The following is a 24,353-nucleotide window of genomic DNA, read 5'->3' on the forward strand; positions in this document are numbered from 1 at the left end:
TCAGAGTCCAATTGATTTTCAGATTAAATTTCATGGCATACATCAATTGGAGTTCTATGTCACTTATTTGAAAGTGATTTGAAAATTTTGGTAAGATGGCATAACTCAGAAAATAATGAAGCAAACTGTCTTCTAGTTTGAGATGTCCAGTAGAAAGGATATCTCTATTTTTAACAGTTTCATCATAACCCTATTGCTTAAGCGCTTCTATTTCCTCTTTGGTTATTCTACACAGAGAATAATAAAAATCTTTTCGATCATAATTTTCCCATTCGCATACAAGGACGAAGCCTGCAATGCTCCCCTGATAGGGTATAATACAGCACAATGAACTCATGGTTTTCAAATCCAAAGTAATGTCTTTTCCTTTTACATAGGAAGTAAGACGGTTTTTTCTAAAGTTCATGTTATAGTAAAATACTCTAATCAGTTCAGGATAAATTTCATTTGACTCACAATAGAAATCGAAAAGGTTTTGTTGTCTCAAGAGATAAGGAAATAGAAAATCTTCAAACTCAAAAGTTCCCGAGATTACCATATTTAGGAGTGAAGATGATGCGACCATGAAAGTGCTCCTCAAAGATTTTATGTTGCTCATCATTTGCTAAAAGCCTCGTTAAGTCAAGAGGGTTGGACTCTAAATATGATGTTCATTAGTTCCTTTGAGTAGCATTGATGTGTTGTTTCTTGGTTCTAGATGAGGAAGTCATTGAAATGAGTTTTTGAAAAGTTAGATTTTTGGGTTTTGGAGATTTGAGGATTTTTGATTTAGGCCACTAAACACAAAAATGATGATTTAGAAGTGTTTAGAAGTGAAAATGTAATATGAAAGCATACAAAAATCACTCAAAACGGATAAAAAAACAAAGATTTTAGAGAGGTGGCCACGAAGAGGATTTGAAATGAGGAAGAAGAAGAGTTTGAAAGAGTTTAAAAATGCAGAAAAAATACATATATATCAGCACAGAGTAATCGGTTACTCAAATTAAAAATTTTAAAATTTTCAAACAGCAACATAGAGTAATAAGTTACTCATTTTGAGTAATCGGTTACTGAAACATGTTGTTCAACCCTGTAATCGGTTACTCTCCAGTATAATCGATTACTGACCTAGAAAGGCTTATCTTTAGGCAAAATTAAGCTATGAAAATAATTTTTAACCCAAAAATTGAAAATTTTAAACATAAGTAAACACATTTAAGTTCAAGTAGGCATGAAATAAATATAATGAAACACACATATAATCATATATAAGCATTTAAGATAAATAAGCTTCATCAAGAATGCCTAATTCTCGTCTAATTTTATGGAAAGGTTCTTTTACTAATGGTTTAGTGAATATATTCACTAGTTGGTTGTGAGTATCAACAAATTATACAAACACATCCTTCTTTTGGACATGGTCCTTAAGGAAGTGATGCCTTATATCAATGTGTTTGGTTCTAGAATGCATAACAAGATTCCTTGGGAGGTTTACAGTACTTATATTATCACATTTTAAAGGAATACACTCTAAGTCTAAGCCATAATCTCGTAATTGTTGTTTGAGCCACATCACTTGGGCACAACAACTACTTGCTGCTATATATTCAGCTTCAGCAGTGCTTAGGACAACACATGCTTGTTTCGTGCAAGACCAAGAGACTAAAGCATTTCCAAAAATATGGCAAGTACCACTTGTACTTTTCCTCTCAGTTTTGCACCCATCAAAATCTGAATCCGAATATTCAACCAAATCATATATAGTTCCTTTTTTATACCACAACCCAATGTTAGATGTACCCTTAAGATATTTCATGATTCTCTTAACGACAACTAAATGTGATTCCATTGGTTTAGATTGATAACATGCACACAAACATACACTAAACATGATATCAGGTCTACTGGCAGTTAAATATAAAAGAGATCCAATCATACCTCGATACTTTGATATTTCAATGCTTTTTCCTGCTTCATCCGTATCAATGTAAGTACCGGATCCCATAGGAGTAGTTATTGGCTTGCAACCATCCATGTCAAATCTTTTTAGCAATACTTGGATTGACTTACGAAAATGTCATTATCAAGTTGTTTGATTTGAAGTCCAAGGAAGTAATTTAACTTCCCCATCATGGACATTTCAAACTCTCCTTGCATCATTTTGTCAAATTCACTACACAAAACCTCATTAGTAGAACCAAAAATAATATCATCTACATAAATTTGAACAAGTAGAGTATGATGATTTATTCTTTTTATAAAGAGTGTAGTGTCGACCTTTCCTTTGTTGAAACCTTTTTCAAGTAAAAATTTAATTAGACGATCATACCGTGCACTTAGATAAATATAATAACAATGTTACCTATGCCAAGGATTTTTCTTTTGATGTTCTATGCATAGGTAACAAGGCATTTATTGCTTGAATAAATGAAAATTTTGAATCTCCTCGTGTTGTGTGCTTTGAACAGCTATTGTCATGATAATACATTTATGCTTATGCCTTTCAAGCACTCCTACAAAATAAATTAAAAATATTTTCTAGGTACCCAATGTGGTTTGGGTCCTGCGGGGTTAGCACTTTTCTCAACCCAAACATATTGGCCAGTTGGAATACCAACTTTTCTAATATGACATGAATTAGGAGTATGACCAACATTTTTTTACAATAAAAGCATGTGGGTTGTTGTTGATGCATCTTTTGTTTAGACTTGTAGAAAGAATGTTGATCAAAATTTTCTTTAGAAATATTATGAATGCAATCATTATTAGTTTTAACAAAAGTACTAATTAGTTTTTCGGCTATTTGTGTAGCCTAGACCTCTTCGACCATTGATATGTTTTTAAGTATTTAAAATATTGTCCAACTTATGAGTACTCTTCTTGAACATATTCATTTCTTGATTTAATGAAACAATTTTAGTTTCAAGAGTATCACATTTTGGACAATCAATGCACTTGTCATTTGATTTGGATTTTAAAGCATCCAAATCTTTTTGTAGAATTTTATTTTGACTCTCAAGAAGTTCTATAATGTTTTTCTGATTTATGCATACTTTAGAGAGTCTAATAAATTCTTCATGTAATTCACAAAAAATGTTATGTAACTCATTATATGAAAATGTATCATTTGGTTCAGAGTTACTAACCTCATAATCATCATTTGAATTATGTGAAGCCATCAAGGAAATATGTGCTTGCTTCTACGCTTCTTGTCCTTCTTTCTTTTGAAAGTATGATGCTTTTGTAGGCTAGACAAACATTTTTTAGATGATCTGATTTTCTGCATATTGAGCATGTAGACCTTTGCTTTGATGTTGATGCTTCACTATTTGTTGTAGACCTTTCTACTTCTTTGACACCATATATCCTTTTTAGAGTGTCCCAAATTTCTTTCGACGTTTTGCAACTTGACACTCTAAGGAACTCTTTTTCTTCTAGAGCCGACACAAGAATGTTTTTGGCTTTAAGGTCATATTGCACTTTCTTTTTATCTTCATCGTTCCATGAAGATTTGGGCTTTACTTCCCTTACGTTGTTCATAATAGTGAAGGGTTCATATGGTCCTTTTTCAATCGCGTTCCATATATCCAAGTCTTGAGATTTTATGAAGATTCTCATTCTGATTTTCCATAAATCATAGCACTCTCCAACAAATCTTGGAGGGCGGTTGATGTTGGAACCTTCTCCTAGGAATGATCTTGAGGCCATCTTTGATATAGGATCAAGTTTGAGAATATCTTACTCAAAAATTCAAGAGTTAAAGTTCATCGGAAAATATATGCAGAAAATTAATAAGTAAAATCAAAGAGATAAGGGAGAAGAGAGTACACAAAGATATTATATTGGTTCACCTTCTTGTCCACCGAAAGCTACGTCCAGAACTCTTGCAGCACAAGAGATTTTTCCACTAAAGATTATGAGTTGTAATTACAATATCTCACCCCGAGATCTCTGTGTACCTTACACACTCCTTAATCCTTATTCACCTTTGGAAAACACTTTTCCAAGTGATTCTAATCTTCTTTCTTATCACACCCCGTGAAAGAAAGTATTCTGCAATAATAATGAAGAATGTACAACAATGATGAAATTGCCTTTACAAGTATGAAAGTGATGTAACTTGCAATCCAAACAACTCTTTAGTATACTTAGTAATAATTCTCTTTATAAGTTTGTAAACTTGAAACACTTTCACTTTAAGCAACTTCAGAAAAATCAACTTTGAAAGTTTTGAACTTGTTGCAAATAGTGCAGAAAATAATTTCAGAATATGTGTAAGAGCTTTTGAAATTTGTATAAGAGTTGTGTATATGTTGTGTGTAGTGATTGTGAGTTTCAATGCCTTTATATAGGCTTTCCAATCAGGCAAAATGTCTCTTTGAAAGGGTATGAATTGATTGGAATGAAAACATGTATTTTGGAATGAAACTCATTCACTTTGAATTTGAAAATCTGATGCAACAGCTCTCAGTAATCGATTACAGAATTGAGTAATCGATTACTTAAGTGTTCTGTCCACTGATAATTTATTTTTGATTTAGAGTAATCGATTACAGCAAATTGAGTAATCGGCTACTCAACTTTAATAACATTGGTAATATGTTACTCAAAGACATTAATGGATTACTCTGATCAGTGTTGGATAACTCTTTTCTTACACTTGTAACTTGTTACTTAGATGAAGTAACTCGTTACACACTATTTTTGAAAATTGTTTTAAGTATTTTAAAGTGTTTCAATTTTCTTAAAAAAATAGTTTGAGCATTACTACTATTGTATAATAATTAAGAGTATATGATAGAAGTACCTATTTTAGACTTATAAGTATTATTCAATTTTTTCTTTTTGGGATGTTGGTGTCTTTATCAAAACCGTGCCAAGATCAGGAGCAAGTCTTCTTCACAGAGTGGTTCATGTAAGTATAAAAAAGAAATGAATAATTTGTTATTTTTGCTAAAATTCAAGAATGTCAGTCTAATTTAATTTTTATATTATATATCAATCCATTGCTGAATCTTTTTCAGTAATTAGTTTGGAGATGAATATTATATGATTTCATTTCAATAGTAGATCATAACTTATCAATAGTTTTTTGAATGAAACCTTAATAAGAAGGATGAAAACAATATAATTGCATTCGTATGTATATAAAGAAATAAATATCACACTTAATATAAATATAAATGAGCTAAAAATGGTAAGGGAGAATAGATCCTACACAATTATAGGAGAGTTCTCATAGTCACAAATCAAGTTGAATTGTTGAATATCCAATTGCATAAGGTTCTCTGCATCATTCTACAAGGCTAAGTTTACGGTTTGTTGACATAAATAATTATTTAAAAAGAGTTTGTCTATTGTGTACACATTCACACATATGATCAAGATTTCAATATAGAAATGAACATGTACAATGGAACATATTAAATAAACATTAAAAATCATGGCTAACTTACGTCATTGCTTACTTGCAATCTTCTGCAATATCAAATATTTTTAAAAATACGTTTCCAAAAAATGTAGAATTACAGTAAGTACATCAATATCAAATATTTAAGTTTTTTTTATATAGCTAAATGTATTTTTTAGGCAATTTTTTTAGTTGTGAACATTCACACTAAACTGAGACTAGCTCTCCTAATTTGGTGTTTTCAATCAAACCCTAATATTGTTAAAGAACAATAAATGTGTATTATTTGAATCGACCACCTATTGCTACACAAAAATGTGTTATAAACCAAATTGAATAAAGCTATATTCTTATGTTCGATTATTGAATTGTACCAAAAGTCAAACCAAACCATTACATCCTTAATAGTGGAGAGTGGTGATGGAAAATGATAGTGATTAACATTGTTGGTAATAACATGAATGTTGTTTGTAACAAGTCAATATGTTGATAATTTTTCAGAAGGTGGTTTTTGTAATAAATAACTGTTGGTAAACCAAAATAAAGACATTGATAATTTTTGTCTATGTGTTAGTGACTTAAAATACAAAAACATCATGGTGTTTGAGGATGACATGGTAGTTGTTAGAGTTTGTTATTAGTGAGAACTTTTGGATGTAAAATCTAAAAAACTCTTAAGTCTCATGTAGATGAGTTTTGAAAAAATAACTCACAAGTCTCACATAGGAGATATGAAGAACTTGGAAAAAATCTCATGTTATTAATAGAAACATTCTCCCTTAATATTTTCTTGTCCAAGTTGAATGCACTTTCATTCAATTTTTTTTCTCCCTCATATTTTTCGTCGACGCAGTTCTGGCAAACTTCTCCCCCTTTCTTTCGTGACACTAAGAATTGGTACACACAACCAAATTTTGAAATTTCGAGAAATTTTGGAAAAAGTTGAAAAAGAGGAAATGTATAATCTAGCTATTGAATAGCTCTCTGGAATGAAAGTGGTTACTTGTGTAAGAACTTCATTCTGAATAAGTTGTCTCATGATCTTTATGATTACTACAACTCATATAAGTCTGCCAAATTAATTTGGTATGAATTTGAAAAAAATCATACTAAGGAAGCTGAAACTAAAAAATATGTTGTTATCCACTACCTCAAGTATCAGATGACTGATCATAAATCAGTACAGTCTCAGTCCAATAAGATATAGATTGCTCATGAAATCAGTTATAAAGGTATGCCCCTAGATAATTAAACTCGCATATAGAGCTTATGAATGTGTATTCATTGGGTATGTTGTAAACAACAAAGCGTACAAGTTTTATGACCTTAACGCAAAAGTGATCATTGAGTCTAAACGATGTTGATTTCAATGAAAAAGAAATTCCCTTTTAAATTGAGGAATAGTGGGGGCACATCAACTAGTCACATACCTATGATTAGAGAAAATGATAAAAAATGAAATAGAACCTAGAAGAAGTAACAAAACAACAACTCCTAGAGAGTATATACATGATTATATGGTCTATATATTGGAGGAAGAATCCATCAACTCTCCAATATGTTTTGACTTCTTTCGATGTTGATTTATGGCAAGAAGCCATAATTGATTAGATGTATTATCTAGAGTCTAACAAGAAACAAATTATTTTAGTTCAATCCACAATGGAGTTTGAGATGATAGCACTAACAACAACTAGTGAAGAAGCAAGTTGGATGAGAAGCTTGTTTGCAGAAGATCTACAAATTTGACTCTCTCTTACTAAAAGGTGTGAAGAAGATTTGACTCCTGGCCTTGGCAAGGTTTTGATGAAGACACCAACATCACATAAAAGAAGAAAAAGAAGAATATTTATGAAGATAATGAAGATAAAGCTTCAAGAATTTAGAAATTAAGTCTTTAGGTACTTCTATCCTTATACTCTAAACTATACACTTAGTAGTAATGCTCAAAAGTATTTTAAAAGAAAATTGATAAACACAAGTATAAATGAAAACAATTTTCAAAATACTGTGTAGCAAGTTACTAGATCAAAGTAATAGGTTACTGTGACTAAGTAACAGGTTACCAGAACTAAGTAACAAGTTACATGAGTGAGAAACGAGTTATCCAGCAAAAATTGATCAGGGTAATCGATTACATCATGTGGGTAACCGATTATACAACATGGTAAATAATTACTCAGTTGGACAGTGCAGTTGGGTAATTGATTACATCCTTTGAGTAATTGATTACTGCTTGTGAAAATCAATTTCTCAGTTGGACAGACTAGTTGGGTAATCGATTACATCGATTGAGTAATTGATTACTAAGAGTTGTTACACTAGTTTTTAGATTTAAACTACACAACTTTCAACCCAAACGAAATGGTTTCATTCCAAACAATTCCTACCTTTTCGTAGAGGTATTCTGGATGATTGGAAAATCTATATAAAGGAATTGAAACTCATTTCATATATACAACACAAAAAACAAAGATATAACTCAGTATACTTTTCTAAAATACTTGTTCTACACTAGTGCAACTTGTTCATAACTTTCATAACTTATTTTCTAAAGTTGCCTTAAGTGTTATTGCAAGTTATTCAAACCTTCTGAGCATTAGTGCTAAAGTATACAAATAGTTATTGGATTGCAAGAGTTTATAACTTCAAAATCTTGTAAAGGCAATCCATTACCATAGTTGAACGTTTTCTTCATTCAAACTATTAAATTACTTTCCTTCACAAGGGTGTGATAAGAAAGGGGATATAGTCACTTGGAAATGGTGTTTTCCAAAGAGTGATATAGATATTAGAGAGTGATTAAGGTACAAGGAAATCTCGGGGTGAGAAATTATAATTGCTACTCTTAATATCTAGTGAAGAAATATCTTGTGTTGTAAGAGTATTGGACGTAGCCTTCGGTGGACAATAAGGTGAACCAATATAAAATCCATGTGTATTCTCTTATCTTTTATCTCTTTATATTTACTTGATTATTTTTCTGCATAACTTTTCCGTTGTTATTAACTCTTGAAATTTGCAGAAAAATCTATCATAGTTTCAAACAACTAATTCACCCCCTCTTAGTTGCCATATCAATCTTACAATTGACACCATAGATTTTTTGAGTAAATTATTCTCAAAACTGGTCATGTTTCTAATATGGCTGCAAGATCATTTCTAGGAGAAGGTTCCAACATCAATCGCCCTCCAAGCTTTCTTGGAGAATGCTACGATTTCTGGAAGATTAGAATGAGAATCTTTATAGAGTCTCAAGATATGAACATTTGGAATGCAGTTGAGGAATGACCCTATGAACCCTTCACAGTTGTCAACAGTGTGAGGGAAGTGAAGCTGATATCCTCATAGAATGATGAAGACAAGAAGAAAGTGCAATATGATCTAAAAGCAAAAAAAATATCTTCACTTCTACACTTGGTATTGATGAATTCTTTAGAGTATCAAACTAGAAATATGCTAAAGAAATGTGGGATACTCTAGAGACTACACAAGAAAGAACTAAGTAGGTCAAAAGGTCGACACTCAACACTCTCTCCCAGGAAACGAAATGTTTCGTATGAAACTTGGAGAGAAAATACTTGATTTGCAAAAGAGATTTACTCACCTTACAAATCATCTTATAGCACTTGGGAAAACTTTATCAAATGGTGACTTGAACTTAAAAGTTCTAAGATCACTCACCAGAACATGACAACCAAAAGTTACAGCCATTTCTGAAAAGAAAAGTTTATCTAAAATATCACTAGGTGCTTTGTTTGGTAAATTGGAGGAACATGAATTGGAACTCAGTCAGCTTGAACAACATGAAGATCAAGAAAAAAAGAAGAAGAATATCTCCCTCAATGCAAAGGTGGATAGATATGTTTCATCAGGAGGTGAATCTGAAAGGGAAGGTATGGAACACATGAGTTTGTTTATAAAGAAGTTCATCAAGTTCAAATGAATAAATTTATCAAGAACAATGACGCATCCACTTCAAACCAAAATTTCACATGTTTTGAATGTGGTAAGTCTGATCATATGAAAATGGATTGTCCAAACCTGAAAAGGAATGTCATCAAGGGCAAGAATGAAATGAGGACTGAACGAAGAACCTACATAGCTTGGGAAGATAATGATACTAGTTCTGCCTCTGAACCAGAAAATGAAGAACAAGCACATCTCTCACTAATGGTATCTCATCACTTTAATGATGAAGAGGTAAATGAAACTAACATATTTTCTTCTTATGAATTGCAACTTGCATTTAATGATTTACATTATGAATACATCAAAAAACTCACCAAACTATTTTTTAAACAAAAAACTGAGTTAGAAGTATTACAAAATAAATCATCATATTCTTCATGTCAAAACTGCATTACTCTTGAAAAGAAAGTTTCAACATTAAGTATTGCACTTAATAAAATAAACAAGAGTAGCAAAGATCTGGACAAAATTATCAAAGTTCAGAGATATTCTACAAACCGAAGAGATCTTGGCTATTCTAACAGTCAAGTTTCTAAGAAACAAAATGTCTCAACAAAGATAAACTTTCAGAAACAAAATATTCATGCATTTAATAGTAATAACAACAAATCTATGATACATAAGCATCATCTCATAGGCACTTATTGTAAGAATCATGGACATACACCAAACACTTGCATGATTAGAAAACATGGTGTACCCATAGGTCATTATAGATGGGTTGAGAAAGGTGCTAACCATGTAGGACCCAAAGAAAATTGGGTACCTAATATTACTTAACCTGTTTTGCAAGAAAATTTGAGAGTCGCCTACAATTTATGGTATTTGGACAGCGGCTGCTCAAAGCACATGACAAATGACAAAGATAAGTTCTTTGTCCTTACTCCAAGGGACAAAGGCTATGTCGATTATGGTGATAACAACAAAATAAAAATACTTGGAGTTGGTAGAATCGGTAAGTCACCTTCAACAACTATAGAAGGAGTATTATATGTCAAAGGACTCAAACACAACTTGTTAAGCATAAGTCAACTATGCGACTAAGGTTACTAGATCAAAAGTATTTTAAAATAAAATTTTAAAAGTATTTTTAGTAGTAATGCTCAAAATTAATTTAAAAAAAATTGATAAACACAAGTATAAATGAAAACAATTTTCAAAATATTGTGTAACAGGTTACTAGATCAAAATAACAGGTTATTGTCACTATGTAACAGATTACATGAGTGGGAAACGAGTTATCCAACAAAAATTGATCAGGGTAATCGATTACACCATGTGGGTAACCGATTACACAACACGATAAAGGGGATAGAGTCACTTGGAAAGGGTGTCTTCCAAAGTGTTGAATTACTTTCTTTCACAAGGGTATGATAAGAAAGGGAATAGAGTCAATTGGAAATGGTGTTTTCCAAAGAGTGATATAAGTATTAGAGAGTGAGTAAGGTACAAGAAAATATCGGGGTGAGAAATTGTAATTGCTACTCTTAATATCTAGTGAAGAAATCTGTTGTGCTGCAAGAGTAATGGACGTAGTCTTCGATGGACAAGAATGTGAATCAGTATAAAATCTCTATGTCTTTATATTCTCCTTTATCTCTTTATATTTCTGCATAACTTTCCCCCTGCTATTAACTCTTGAAATTTGTAGAAAAATCTATCATAGTTTTAAACAACTAATCCACTCACCCCTCTTAGTTGACATCTCAGTTTTACAAAAAAATAACACTCAATTTCACCCAAAAAAGATGGAAATACAAACTCTCTCTAGTATGTCACTATAAATACAAGTCTTCCAAAAAGATGAATAAAAACTCTCTCACTTTCTCTCTATGTTGCTCTTCTGACTTGGTTGTACATCTCTTCCTCACAAGTCCCCTTTTTATAGTGAATGAGAGAAAAACTTCACCTTAAAGACATAGTGGATGATTAATTGTTATCATACTTTTAAAGATACCTTGAAAAATGATACTCCAATTTATTAAGTTGCACTTCATAGTTCTCAAGAGTCAAGGAGTAATTCCAAGACCTACTCCAACTTTCTAAGTAGCACTTCATAGTTTCCAATAATCAAGAAGTAATTCCGAGACATTGAAATAGCTATCATTGAAAATACTCAATGGTTCATCTATCAAGGTTCATTGGTTATGCTTCCACATCAATTAGGAATAATTCCCAACATATTGCGGTAGATCGTGTGGTTTTTGAAATGGTGGACAAGTGTCTAGGATGAAGATTTGCTTATGTTGCTTAAGGTGATTTACTACTTAAAGTCACTATTATTGCTTGCTTTTAAATAAGGTGAATTTTTCTTGATTATTAGGATATTGTTTTATCTTTGATTATATAAGATATATATTTTTTTATCTTTTATCTTTTATGAGATGCTCTATGAATATAGATCCTCCACCAATTTGAATGTAACAGTATCAGATTCAAGCAAATACAATACATATTGGTATGTGTTCAATACCAATACGTGAAGGGGTCTAACTTATATGTGCTTCCCTACTTGACATTACGCAACATTGTGGGTAATAATAACGAAAGCATAGAAATAAGAATTTGTTTGAAGCCAATTATACCACTAAAATTACAGTGAGGAATAATTTATAATGGAAATATTGATAAAAGAAGGATCCCACACAAGCCAAATATTAGAAGAGATCACCTCGTATCAGAAGATAACTTATCTCCTTTAGCCAGTAAAAATGTGATATGTGTGCTATTTTGTTTATTTTTAAAAATATTTTTACAAAAAATGATGAAACATAACACATGTCATAATTTTACTGGCAGGAGGAGATAATTTATCTCCTTATACTAGGAGATACTCTATTCCCGTATTAGAATATGCGGTAACAATATCGTTGTAAAATCGATATCATTGAGTTCTAATATATGGAAAAATACCAGCAATATTAAGTGGGGCCACCCTTATTTCAACAATGCTAACAAAAATTAAATGAAAATCATAGATTAAATCTCTTAAAGAAGCTTGATGGAAAGGTTGTGCAATTAGGACCCTCTACTAAAACAATTATCATCACTAAACATCTAACAAATATTTCAGTATCTGATATCGATATATATTCATGAAGTATTATTTTTTAAATAAATAAATTATAAATCTGATATTTTTTAAATACTCTTGAAATGATTCTTCGATACCTCTTTACACACCAAAACTACTATCCAAAAATATTTTAAGAGATACAATTAAGTAGAAGATAAAAATATAACATCTAAATTTGCCAAATCAAATTATAGATAGAGAATTTTCAAAGCATGTGTATTATATAGAGAATGAAGAAGAAATACATATAGTATGCCCATTTGTGGACAATAAGCAACATTTTTTTATGATAATGTGAATTTTATTTTGTATTTAGCGATTTTTATAAAAGTATATTCTTTTTTGGAATTTCAAAAGAATAATTATATGTTTATTATATTTTATAAATTTTATGTGCATATGTCAACCCCTTCCCACCATATTAGTTTGTACAAGTAACCATTCCAATTTGTGGTACACAAACAAACAAATACAAAGTACAAGAAGAGAATAAGAGAGAAAGATAGGCCAAGAACAAGAATAAGAACCCTTTTTAATAATGTGATTAATATTGTATCAATTATAATACTAGTCAGAATAATAATATAATGTTACAATGGTTCAATTATTAGTTTAGTAATAACCTCTGAAAAGTTATATATTTTATAATAAATTTATAAAATATTATTATTTGCAAACATATAACTCAATTATTGAAATGATTCAATGGTTAATCATGTTATAAATAACATCCAAATATTAGAATCTTAAATGTCATTTTTGAGACAAGAATACGCAAACTGGTTTTAACCGGTATGATATGATATTGTTTGATCAATTTTGATTGGTATTTTCTAATTTTGACACTTTTAACTGATTTAATTGTTTGTCCAATATAATTGTGTTTTAAATATAGTAATGATGTGGAAATGATTATTTATTATGGTGGATGTTATTGCATCAACCATATTAAATTTGGAAAGTTTTATTGCCTTGGATTTTCAAATGGCTTTCTAGGAAAAATGGTTTGATGCCTCAAATTCACTTACATTTTTAGTGGAAAAGGTTATGCCATGAACGTTTGGAGCAAGTAGTGATTCTACAACAAAGTTAGGAGCATGCCTCATAAGGGAAAAAAATAACATGAATAACATAGAAGCATATGAAGGTCTATTCAAGGAATATTGGCAATTAAGGTAAAAGAAAGATTGTCTAGTAGTGATGTCGTAGTCCATATTATTTTCTTGCCTAAATTCTTTACTAGTTTGGTCTACAAGAGAACCTTATTATATTTTTGTGTTTGCTTTTAAAACATTTAAATATAATAGTATGGGCTAAGTTGGGACGAGTTAAGGTTTGTCCTTTACTCGACCCTAAATGTTGATCGAGTCATTTTTTAAACCAGATCCGAATCTAACCCGACCCTAAATATTGATTGGGTCAACCTTTAAGCTTGAACCCGACCCTGAATCTGATTAAATATAATGTATACTCATTTTAGATAAAATCTTCTTAATATTATTTATTATTATGAATATGTAATTTGACATATAAAATGATATATGTATACATATTATTAATCATGTATATATGATGAAAAAATTAGAGAAATAATGATACTTTTGACCAAAAATGTGTCATTACTCTGTACATATTTAAATAGAAACACATACAAACATGATGAGTGAGTAACTATGAGACGGGTCAGGACGGGTCGAGTCATGTTTGGTCCACCCGGTCCTAAATATTATCTGGGTCTAACTTTTAAACCTAAACCCGACCCTAGATCCAATGAGACCCGATCTTATTGGAGCCCAATAATATATGATATATTACCTCTATAATCTATTGAGTGGTTCAACATATGATAAATTCTTATTGCTTTATACCTTGTTCCATATTTCAATTTTACTTTTATAGTAATTAGTTGTTTTCTCTCCTTCCCTTTTATATGATGGACAAAATTGCTTCATAGGGTTTCCACAAAATCAATTCTTTATGAAAAAAGAGACATTATAAAAAGACATTGTACATAACTAAAATGTTTACAATTTACCCATAAAAATGATTGCTATTTACAAAAAAAAAAGAATAATGTGGGTTGAGAGAACCTAAATCAATCCTTCAACCATTTTGTAGCAAAATCTCTCAAGAGGAAACAAAAATGAGTTGAGTGGGACATTGAGTGTTTTGGTCACAAGAAAGAATGAAAACTCAAGAAATAGGAAAAAAAATCACAAGAGATGTGTTAGTTTGGTAGATTTTGAAATTAGGCTTTAAAAAGTACTAAAATGTTAATTATTAAAAAATTCCAAACAAAATCAAAACAAACATCTTGATAGTATCACACAAGTATCTATGAATCCTCATCAAAGTATCAAAGAAGTATATCCGAAATGTGTTAAATTCAAAAAAGCCTAAGAAATATGAAATACTTTTGGGACACCTAGTTAAGCATCACATTCATATTAATATTCTCAACCATGCCATGCTTATTTTTTCACATATTTGCTTGGTTAATGGTCTAAACCAACTACATAAGTCACACACTTTTAATATATAACATTAACAAACAAGAGTCATAACATCATATAACACCAAAAAAACTAGGATAACTTCTAACACTTGAAATTCCATTCAAAGTAAAAATAGAAAACCACTTTCTCCTATACCAATCCCCCCATAATAAGAAAAAAAAACACCCAAAACAAAAAAAAGTGAAAAACCCATTTCAATCATCATATATAAACATATTAGGTTTCTAAAATTGGTTTTTGTGGCAAAGGAATATCACCATTATCAACCACATTTTCAGCTACACCATTATCATGCAATTTTCTCTTTGGCTTGGCCTCTTGTAGCATCAACATTACATCTCTCATTGAAGGTCTATCTGCTGGGTTTCTGCTTGTACAAAGCAATGCAATCCTAAGCATTTGTATCATTTCTTCCCTCACTGACTTGCACCCTGCTCCTACATTCTTATCTAATATATCATCAATCCCATCTTTACTCTTTATTTTACATCTAACCCAATCGACGATGCTATTTCCGTCGCCGAATTCCGAGTCCACGGAGCGTTTTCCGCTTAAAATCTCCATCAACACCACCCCATAGCTGTAAATATCACTCTTCTCATCCACTTGCAGGGTGTAAGCATATTCTGCACAAAGACAAAAATAGGGATTAGGAATCAAGTACAATTGATGATACCATAATGAAACAAAAAAACATACACTATGGCATTTAAATATATAATTCCAAGCCCTTTACTTTAATGGATTATTAAGATCAAAGTCAACATCCTCATGATTTAAAGGAGTATGAGAATTGACAATATTCTTTGTGGTCCCATTATATATTTGAAGATCTTTGAGAAAAGCAACTAGTGAAAGTGAAAAATAAAGAAAATGTCTCTTCATATGCAATAGGACACACTACCCATGAACCTAAATTGGTTATGAAAAAGTCCTTATCCCCTACATTTAGATACACTCTTAACCGATCAACAAAATATTGATCTAATAATGTAATAAGACCTTAATAGATTTCTAGATATACTAAAATGTTAAATATTCGAGTTCTAAAAGTGATACTTATTGGGAAAATAACACATATCTTGAATGAATTAGTTTTTTACTCATTGTGTAATGGAATACATTGATTATATTAAAAAATATACACTCCCAACCCAACCACCTTAAACCTCCAAAGTTGTGTTCTGTGTTCACATTGCATGCCCCCACCATCACTAATAGCCTTTAATTTGGAGCTTCAACCTCTCTCACTCAATTCTTTTTGTTCACAAATTAACGAGCTCCATTAACACACACATGTATATTAAACACTACCTGAATCTAATATGTATATCACATAAGGTGACCCCAAAGTAATGCTCATAATGAAGATCTAACAATGAAATAAATAACATATTAACATGAATTCACCCCAAAACTACACATAATATTTATTGAAGACTTAAAAATGAATTTGGATGTTCACCTGGAGCAATGTAGCCATAGGATCCAGCAATGACAGACATGGATTCATTGGTTTGAATCAATTTGGCCACACCAAAATCAGCCACTCTAGCTTCCATGTCGCTATCCAATAGTATATTGCTCGGTTTGAGATCACGATGAACAATAACCGGTTCGCAATCATGATGAAGATAGCAAATTCCTTGAGCCACACCCAATGCAATCTTATACCTTGTAAACCAATCCGAAATTAGATTATCAATCTTATTCTTGCCATGTAACAAATCATCCAAATTCCCATTAGGCATGTACTCATACAACAACATGGTACATTCTCTATTGCTACAACAACCTAGTAACCTTACTATGTTTCTATGCCTCACATTTCCCAACACTTCCACCTCAGCCAAAACCCCTCTTCTTCTTATTAAATGCTCTTTTTGCTTTCCCCAAAGCTTTTTAACAGCTACGATCTCGCCACCTGGCATTTCGACTCGATAGACAGTGCCTGTGGACCCCATTCCTAAAACCTTATTAGAGACTGACAAGCACTCAGCCACGTCATCGGCCGTGAAATTTAACCGCTGGAATGCGGTTAATTTCCACGGGCCAATGTCGTGGGTGTTTTCGTTGTTGAATCTACGGTTATAATTCGCATGGAAACAGCGGGTCCCAGCTACCAGAACGAAGAGTCCGATCCCAAACGCCGCCGCCACAATCCAAACGATTGCGCCGGCGGTTCGCTTCGGCTGCTGCTTCCGAACCTCGACCTCGTTATTGCCTACGGCGAGTGCGTCCGCCGCGCAGGGCTTTGCCAAAACGCCGCCGCAGAGGCCGCGGTTGCCGGAGTAGGAGGAAGGGTGGAGGTTGGGGAAGATGCCGGAGCTAGGGATTGGTCCGGTGAGAGAGTTGAAGCTGACGTCGAAATTCTCGAGCGTGGAACAGTTGTTGAAGTTGGAAGGAATCGTTCCGGTGAGTGAATTGTGAGAGAGATCGACGATGGTGATGGAAGGTAGTGTAGAAATTTCCCAAGGGATGATTCCGGTGAGAGAGTTCTTGCTCAAATTCAATTGAATAAGCTTATCGCAGTGACCAATGTCCCATGGAATTGTTCCATTGAGTGAGTTTCCTTGTAATTCAATTCTGTATATGTTTCTGCACCCTATAAAATCAGGAATTTGGCCGCTGATTTTGGAATCAGCGGCCGAGAAAATCTGAAGATTGGTGGAATTCCATATGTTATTCGGCAATGCTGATTCAAAAGAGTTGCCTGAGATGTTCAGGTACTCTAGTTTAGCAGCATTGCCGAAATCTACTGGAATTTCACCTTTGAAGTAGTTGTTGCTCATGTCAAGGTAGGTTAGGTTTGAGAGAATTGCAAATTCGGGAGGGATTGAACCATTAAGTTGGTTGTTTTGGATGCGAACTCGAGTCAAGGAGGTGCAACTAGAGAGTGAAATTGGGAGAGAACCTTGGAAGTTGTTGCCAAAGAGGATGAGTTTGGTTAGGTTGTTGCCTTTGCAAACATATGGTGGAATTGGACCATGGAGTGAATTGGTGGAGACATCTAACCATTGGAGCAACCCATTCAAACCAAGTTGTTGTGGAAGAGTTCCGATGAGCGAGTTGTTGAAGGCTTTGAGAATGTGAAGGTATGGAAGCTCTCCAATCCCTTCAGGTATCTCCCCTGTTAGCTTGTTTAGCATTAAATTCAAAATGGTTAGTTCCTTCAGATTTGAAACTTGTGCTGGAATTGAACCATTTAGTTGGTTATCCGAAAGATCAAGAGCTTTGAGAGATTTCAAGTTGCCTATGCTTGATGGAATTTCCCCAGTTAAGCTATTCTTGAAGAGATATAAAGTCTCCAACATGGTTAAGTTGCCAATGTTGTGTGGAATCAACCCTGAAATGTTAGAAAGTGAGATATCTAAATATTTGAGATTGGATAGCAATGCCAGTTCTGGTGGTAATGATCCCGAGAATGATTGGTATCCGATTTCCAAGTGTTCTAGGTGTGATAACAAGCCTAGTTGAGGAGGTAGTGGACCTTCCAATGCATTGCCTGCCAAATTCAAGAACTTGAGTCTTGAGAAACTGCCATACACTTGTGGAATTTTGTCATTGAAGTAGCTTCCACCAAGGTTGAGCTGCTCGAGAAACCGAAGCCTGATTAACTCTTGAGGCAGAGGGCCAGTGAAGTTGTTGCTGTAAGCATTGAAGACCCTCAAAAACTTGAGCTTTGATATTGCAGGTGGGAAAGTTGAATTGAAGGAATTGTGACTTATATCTAGAGTCCTAAGCTCAGAAAGTTCAAAAATTGCTGCTTGAAAAGTTCCACTAAAATCATTTCCACTAAGATTCAAGTGGTTTAAGCTTGATAGGTACCTAATTTCAGGTGAGATTGTCCCTGAAAGATTGTGCTGAGATAGGTCAAGGGTGATAATTTGAGATGTTTTTGGGTGACATGTGATACCTGTCCATGAACACCATATTGGGTTAGACTTGAATAATGTAGCAGAGGAGGGGTCCCAATCATGGAGGGACTTGAAAGGATCTATGAGGGAGGATTTTATGGAAAGCAGTGATATGAGTTGGAGGGGCAAGGTTGCAGCAGAGGAAACAAGGAATGTTTGGGAAAAGAAGGAGAATGTGAGAAAGAACAAAAAAAGTTTCATGGTTTTAGGGTAGTGGGTGGTTATGGATGAGAAGAAGGTGAAGTTGAAGAGGTAAATTTAAGGGAAGGAAGGTTTTGATGAGGAATGCAATAACTTTTTAGGAGTGCAGTGTGTAGAGTGAGTTTCATCATGATAATTTGCTTCAGTGGGTTTTGTTGGTGGACATGAAAGAAAGAGAGAGAAAGAATTCATCAATGACTAACTTCTACTACTTCACCTTCTATATCCCTCTATGGTCCCCTTTATTATTTGAACCTCCTCAAATTTCTCTCTCCATGTCTCTTTCTCTTGCATTAGTATTCTACCTTTGTCTCATATCCATCTACTTTTAATTTTCTTGGAATTCTTTTCCACCTTTTCTTTTGCTATCACTTTTCATCATTCCCTTGTTTCCTTTATCTTTGGCTAACAATTTGATAAATATGTGTAACAGTGACAATGTCTCTAGCAGGATCCAAGAAAGCTATCAGAATTTCCCACCATATTCCCTCAACACCAATTATTTAAATTAACAGGTATTTTCTTTTCCTTTAATTTTCTACTGTTACCCTTCTTTTTGCATATGTATATGGAGCCTTTTTTTTTGTGCTTTTTGTATTTGGCCTCCCCTACAAAGATCACTTGTCTCAAACGGTGTCTCATTCCTTATTCCGAGCCAATTAGAATGTTACGTTTTGTTTTTAAAAAAATTATTTTATTCATGTATCAATATGTGATTGGCCCGAAACAAGGAATGAGACACCGTTGGGAATAGACTCCCTCTTTTCCTTTATGGTGGTATTTTAGGGCTTTGGGTTTTGTATATTTCATTCCTTGGCACCATCATGGAGATTCAGATGAAGTATGGACCACAAGTATTCTAATTTTGTTATACAAGTTTGTCTGCATAATTCCAATCAAGAATTTCAATGTCCACATGTGATATATGCATGCATATCTATATATCATAAACCATGCACCTATATAATTACAATAACAATATTTTGGGACCAAATTTGTGTGATCATTAGACCCTTATTTGGATGTATACTAATTGACACAAGGAGAACAACCTTGCCTAGCTTTTCACCTTAAACATATGAAAATCTTAAACAACCAAACAACTAAGTGATCCTGTTGCACAATCTCTTTCTTGTCCTTATATATTTTTTTAACAAACTTGTTCAAGCAGTGTAACTCTCTTAAGGGAAATGCATCCATCATATTTCAAATGAAATACACATCCTTTAAGGAATACAAAAAGAATAAGTTTACATTGGAAGTTCAAGTTCAAAACTTTTCTATATGTGAGATACAACATTTTTTTAATGCAAAGTTACTTCTTTTACTTCCTTAAATAATGTCCTAATGACACTTGTTAACATCCCCTACATAGGAATGAAAAGAGAATAACAAATTTGCCCCTTTATTTATGTACCAACAATGTAATGATGATATTGTTAATTATACTTTTGCTTGATAATTAATTGAGATATTACTCTGCTCTGAAAGATTAAAAGAAAAGGAATAAGAATAGAAGAAAAATGGAAGCATATGCTCTTATTTGAATTGGCACTGGTGTTTGAAATTCAAGAAAATAGTTGTTTGTCCATTTCAAAGCATTAGCAAAAAAGAGTGTTATACAATAATGGTTTCACTGTTGATGCTTCACTAATACTATATTAAATACAGAACATGCTTAAAATTTGTCACTTTTTCAGCACAGTTTGACTTCACTAAAGGACTACTATGATGGGCAATTACTACTTTGTATCATTAATGTTATTAAAAGTATACCTTAAGATAAGAATAAAGCTTCAAACACAATCATCCTCAATCCCAATTTGCTACTGACTTGTGCATGCTGCCATCAAACATCTTTTTCTATTTCTAAATTGCATGTCTACTATCTCTTTTTTTATCACTGTTACCAGTGCGTTAAACAGTTTTAATGCCATGATTATATCTATTATATTTTAATACAAAATTTTATATAATTATATTAAACATATCCATTTTTTTTTTGAATTGGAATAAAACAAAACATTAGAGTAGTGTTCTTTTTTTTTTAATTTTAAGTGAACCGTTCGGTTCACTTCTTGGGTTATTCCGATTTAACTAGGTTTAATACGATCAAACTGAAATTTCTCCATTTTAAAACAATTCAACCCCTCATTCAGTTAACAGTATAAAGCAGAGTCATTTTTAAGTCTAATTAGTGATCGGACATGCTATACTGCTATGGACTATGGAGGCAAATGATGCACTCACACACTATTAGTTTTGGTTAATAGTAATTTTGATATATAAAATGTACATTGTATTAAGACCTATTTGTAAAGTGCTATTAAAATACAATTATAAGAAGTAAGATATGGGATCAAATGTATGGACTATGGAAATAGTAACTAGAATGGCTAGGATAATTAATGTGTGACAGAAAGGACAAGGAAAAGCTAATTATAGAGAAAAGAAATGTATAAAGGATAATTCTATGGCTGTCACCATAGTATGTTTTGTAATCAGATCATGAATGCCTTCAGAAAAAGAAATAGAGATTAATATCTATGTACTCTTACAGTAAAGTTTGTTATTAACAATATACCATTCAATATCAATTTATATTACTTTTGCTTAAAAATCAGTGATAGTTAATATATAAATGGTGGGCTAAAAATATTAAAAAAAAACAATTACATTGTTGGCATATATGACTATATGTATTAAATCCAAAGATATATGTAAAAACCAGTAACTAATAATTTTATGGAATGTATGATACAGTAATCATGTTCAAGAGACACCATTAATATTGCATCATGCTTCCACTCAATTATTAATATACTGAGCTTCAAATTGAGTGAGACTTGTATTTAATATAAAGCTCATGAAACTAAAATGAATAGACACCATTGCATCATTTTGAAGGAGTGTCCTAACATTTGTATTCATTTTGATGGAGTGTGATTGACTTGTATTTAATATAAAGCTCATTTTTTACAACTAAATGAATAGAGATATTTTAAAGGAGTGTCCTCACATTTGTCAACATGACAAGCACACTCCAATAATTTAAACAAATGACATCAATGTTTCCTATTATGTATTCTGTATTATGCTCACACCATTATAACATAAACATTATGGATAGAGATCACCTATCTTTAATACTATTTCATTTTTTGTCTCAGACTAATCCGATATATACATGTTTTACATATACAATATATGATTTTTGAAATTACTTCCTTTACTCATAATAATGTTCTCAAGAGTCGGTCAAGTTGGTAAAATTGTAAGACATAAAATGTGAGTATCTAACATCTTCAATCCCCGGGAAATATATTAGCAATAAAATGTTTTTTTTAATAAAGTCCAATATTGGAAATATAATGATTGCATGCAGTTTGGAATAAACGCCATGCTTATTATATCTTAAACTTATGTATTTAGAACATGATTCAATAATACAATTGGATTGGTAGAAGAATGATAGGTACACTTTCATTGTTAAATAATAATCTATATTGAAGAGCCCGTGAGTGAGCAGAAAGTATCTGTGAATAAGGATTAAGGAGTGTGTAAGGTAGATAGAAACTTCGGAGTGAGATATTATAATTGCAACTCATAATCTTTAATGGAAAAATCTCTTGTACTGCAAGAGTATTGGACGTAGCATTCGATGGACAAGAAAGTGAACTAGTATAAAATCTTTGTGTGCTCTCTTCTCCCTTATCTATTTGATTTTACTTATTAATTTTCTGCATATATTTTTCGCTGCACTTTAACTCTTAAATTTGCAGAAAAAGTTGTCATTATTTTAAGTCAACTAATTCACTCATTTCTTAGTTGCAATCTTTAGTTGCAATCTCAGTCTTACAATTGGCACCAGAGCTAGTTTTGAGTAAGATATTCTCAAATTTTATCCTATATTAAAGATGACCTCAAGATCATTCCTAGGAGAAAAATGTTCCAACATCAACTTCCCTCCAAGCTTTGTTGGAGAGTGCTATAATTTCTAGAAAATCAGAATGAGAATTTTCATAGAATCTCAAAACTTTGATATATGGAATGCCATTGAAGAAGAACCATATGAACCATTCACCGTTTCTTACGATAACAATCATTCTTACGTGATTCTCTTCAGCCATTATCAAGACATGTAATGAATTTATATAGAGTTGTCATGGGACATTTTTTAATATTTTTTTTAATAAGTAGACTTGGGACATTTTGAAACTTGAAAAATGATTTTGAAGGTTTGTGGAAATGACCAAAACATCCATCACAAAGTAAAGGTTAAGATAGGCACATGAGCATGAAGAGTGTGAGGTCTAGCAGCATTGGCAGAGACAAAGACCACGCCACAGCCCACAATAGTGTTTGGGACCCATTGTTTTGGTGGTGAGTGCTATTGTGGGTACCACAATTTTTTTCTTTTGTCTCCCTTTTAACCTTCACACTTCTATAAAGATATCTTATTACCATTAAATTTTCATCTTTTAACTTTTGTTAGTAGATTTACGGCAACATATTTAATGTCATAGCTATTTAATGTTCTCTTTGTTTAGTGGTGAAGATAAAAGAATTAGGATATGATATTGTATTGTATTATATCCTAATACCATCCTGAATAGTTTGATGAGCCAGTAAAATAGGATAGAACTATAATTTTAACATATTCTATTATGTTCGTGTATTTTCTTTCTTATGAGATAAGAGAGCTAAGTTAGAAATAAGCAACACTATTATCATTATCATCACCATGGTATCAATATAATTTTTATCTTGAATACACTAAGTATTTGACAAGATAAGAGTTTAATCTGCTTATATCTTATCTCAATCTTATCATTATTCATATACTATAATGTCCTTATCCTATAATGTCATTCTATATACTTCTATGGTAAAGTTATATATGATTAACCCATTGCTTTATATATTAGATCACATCACTTGATGTAGCTGCAATATTGTGATTGTGTTATCACAATAACGGTATCACAATACAATTGTCAATTATGATATGATAGTGAATCACAATGATGCAGTCACACAAGATCTCAACACAACCACATCAGGCTGCATTTTAGTTGCATCAGACCTCATAAAACCACACCAAAATTAAAAATAATTTTTTAATCCTAAATTTCACATTATAATGACCATGATCTATGTCATAACAACTGCAATAAATACAATTATAGTAACCGCAACCATGACTACGATCCTAACTTTGGTTTTTAATATAGGCATGCATGATTTGGAATTGGCATGGCATTATCATGTTGAGGGGA

The 24,353-nt window shown here is 32.3% G+C and overlaps 1 protein-coding gene and 1 long non-coding RNA gene across 2 annotated transcripts; one reads left to right on the forward strand and one right to left on the reverse strand.

Annotated features, from left to right (window-relative positions):
* LOC109354259 (leucine-rich repeat receptor-like protein kinase TDR) lies at positions 14,945–19,325 on the reverse strand. Its single transcript, XM_019596626.1, has 2 exons — positions 16,422–19,325; positions 14,945–15,582 (listed from the first exon to the last, which is right to left on the reverse strand). Exons 1-2 carry the CDS (start codon positions 19,072–19,074, stop codon positions 15,173–15,175), a joined length of 3,063 nt encoding a protein of 1,020 aa, XP_019452171.1. The 5' UTR covers positions 19,075–19,325; the 3' UTR covers positions 14,945–15,172.
* LOC109354260 lies at positions 19,206–19,820 on the forward strand. The gene is made up of 2 exons (XR_002108532.1): positions 19,206–19,309; positions 19,508–19,820. It is a non-coding gene; the product is annotated as an uncharacterized LOC109354260 (long non-coding RNA).

Source organism: Lupinus angustifolius, chromosome LG08 (assembly GCF_001865875.1).
Source record: "Lupinus angustifolius cultivar Tanjil chromosome LG08, LupAngTanjil_v1.0, whole genome shotgun sequence".
Taxonomy (NCBI): domain Eukaryota; kingdom Viridiplantae; phylum Streptophyta; class Magnoliopsida; order Fabales; family Fabaceae; genus Lupinus; species Lupinus angustifolius.

Excerpts from the sequence above, each read along its gene's own strand:
- LOC109354259 (XM_019596626.1), bottom strand. The coding sequence starts at position 19,074 with ATGAAACTTTTTTTGTTCTTTCTCACATTCTCCTTCTTTTCCCAAACA. Across the intron at positions 15,583-16,421 it reads CTATGGCTACATTGCTCCAG|AATATGCTTACACCCTGCAA; the intron begins GTGAACATCCAA and ends GTCTTTGTGCAG.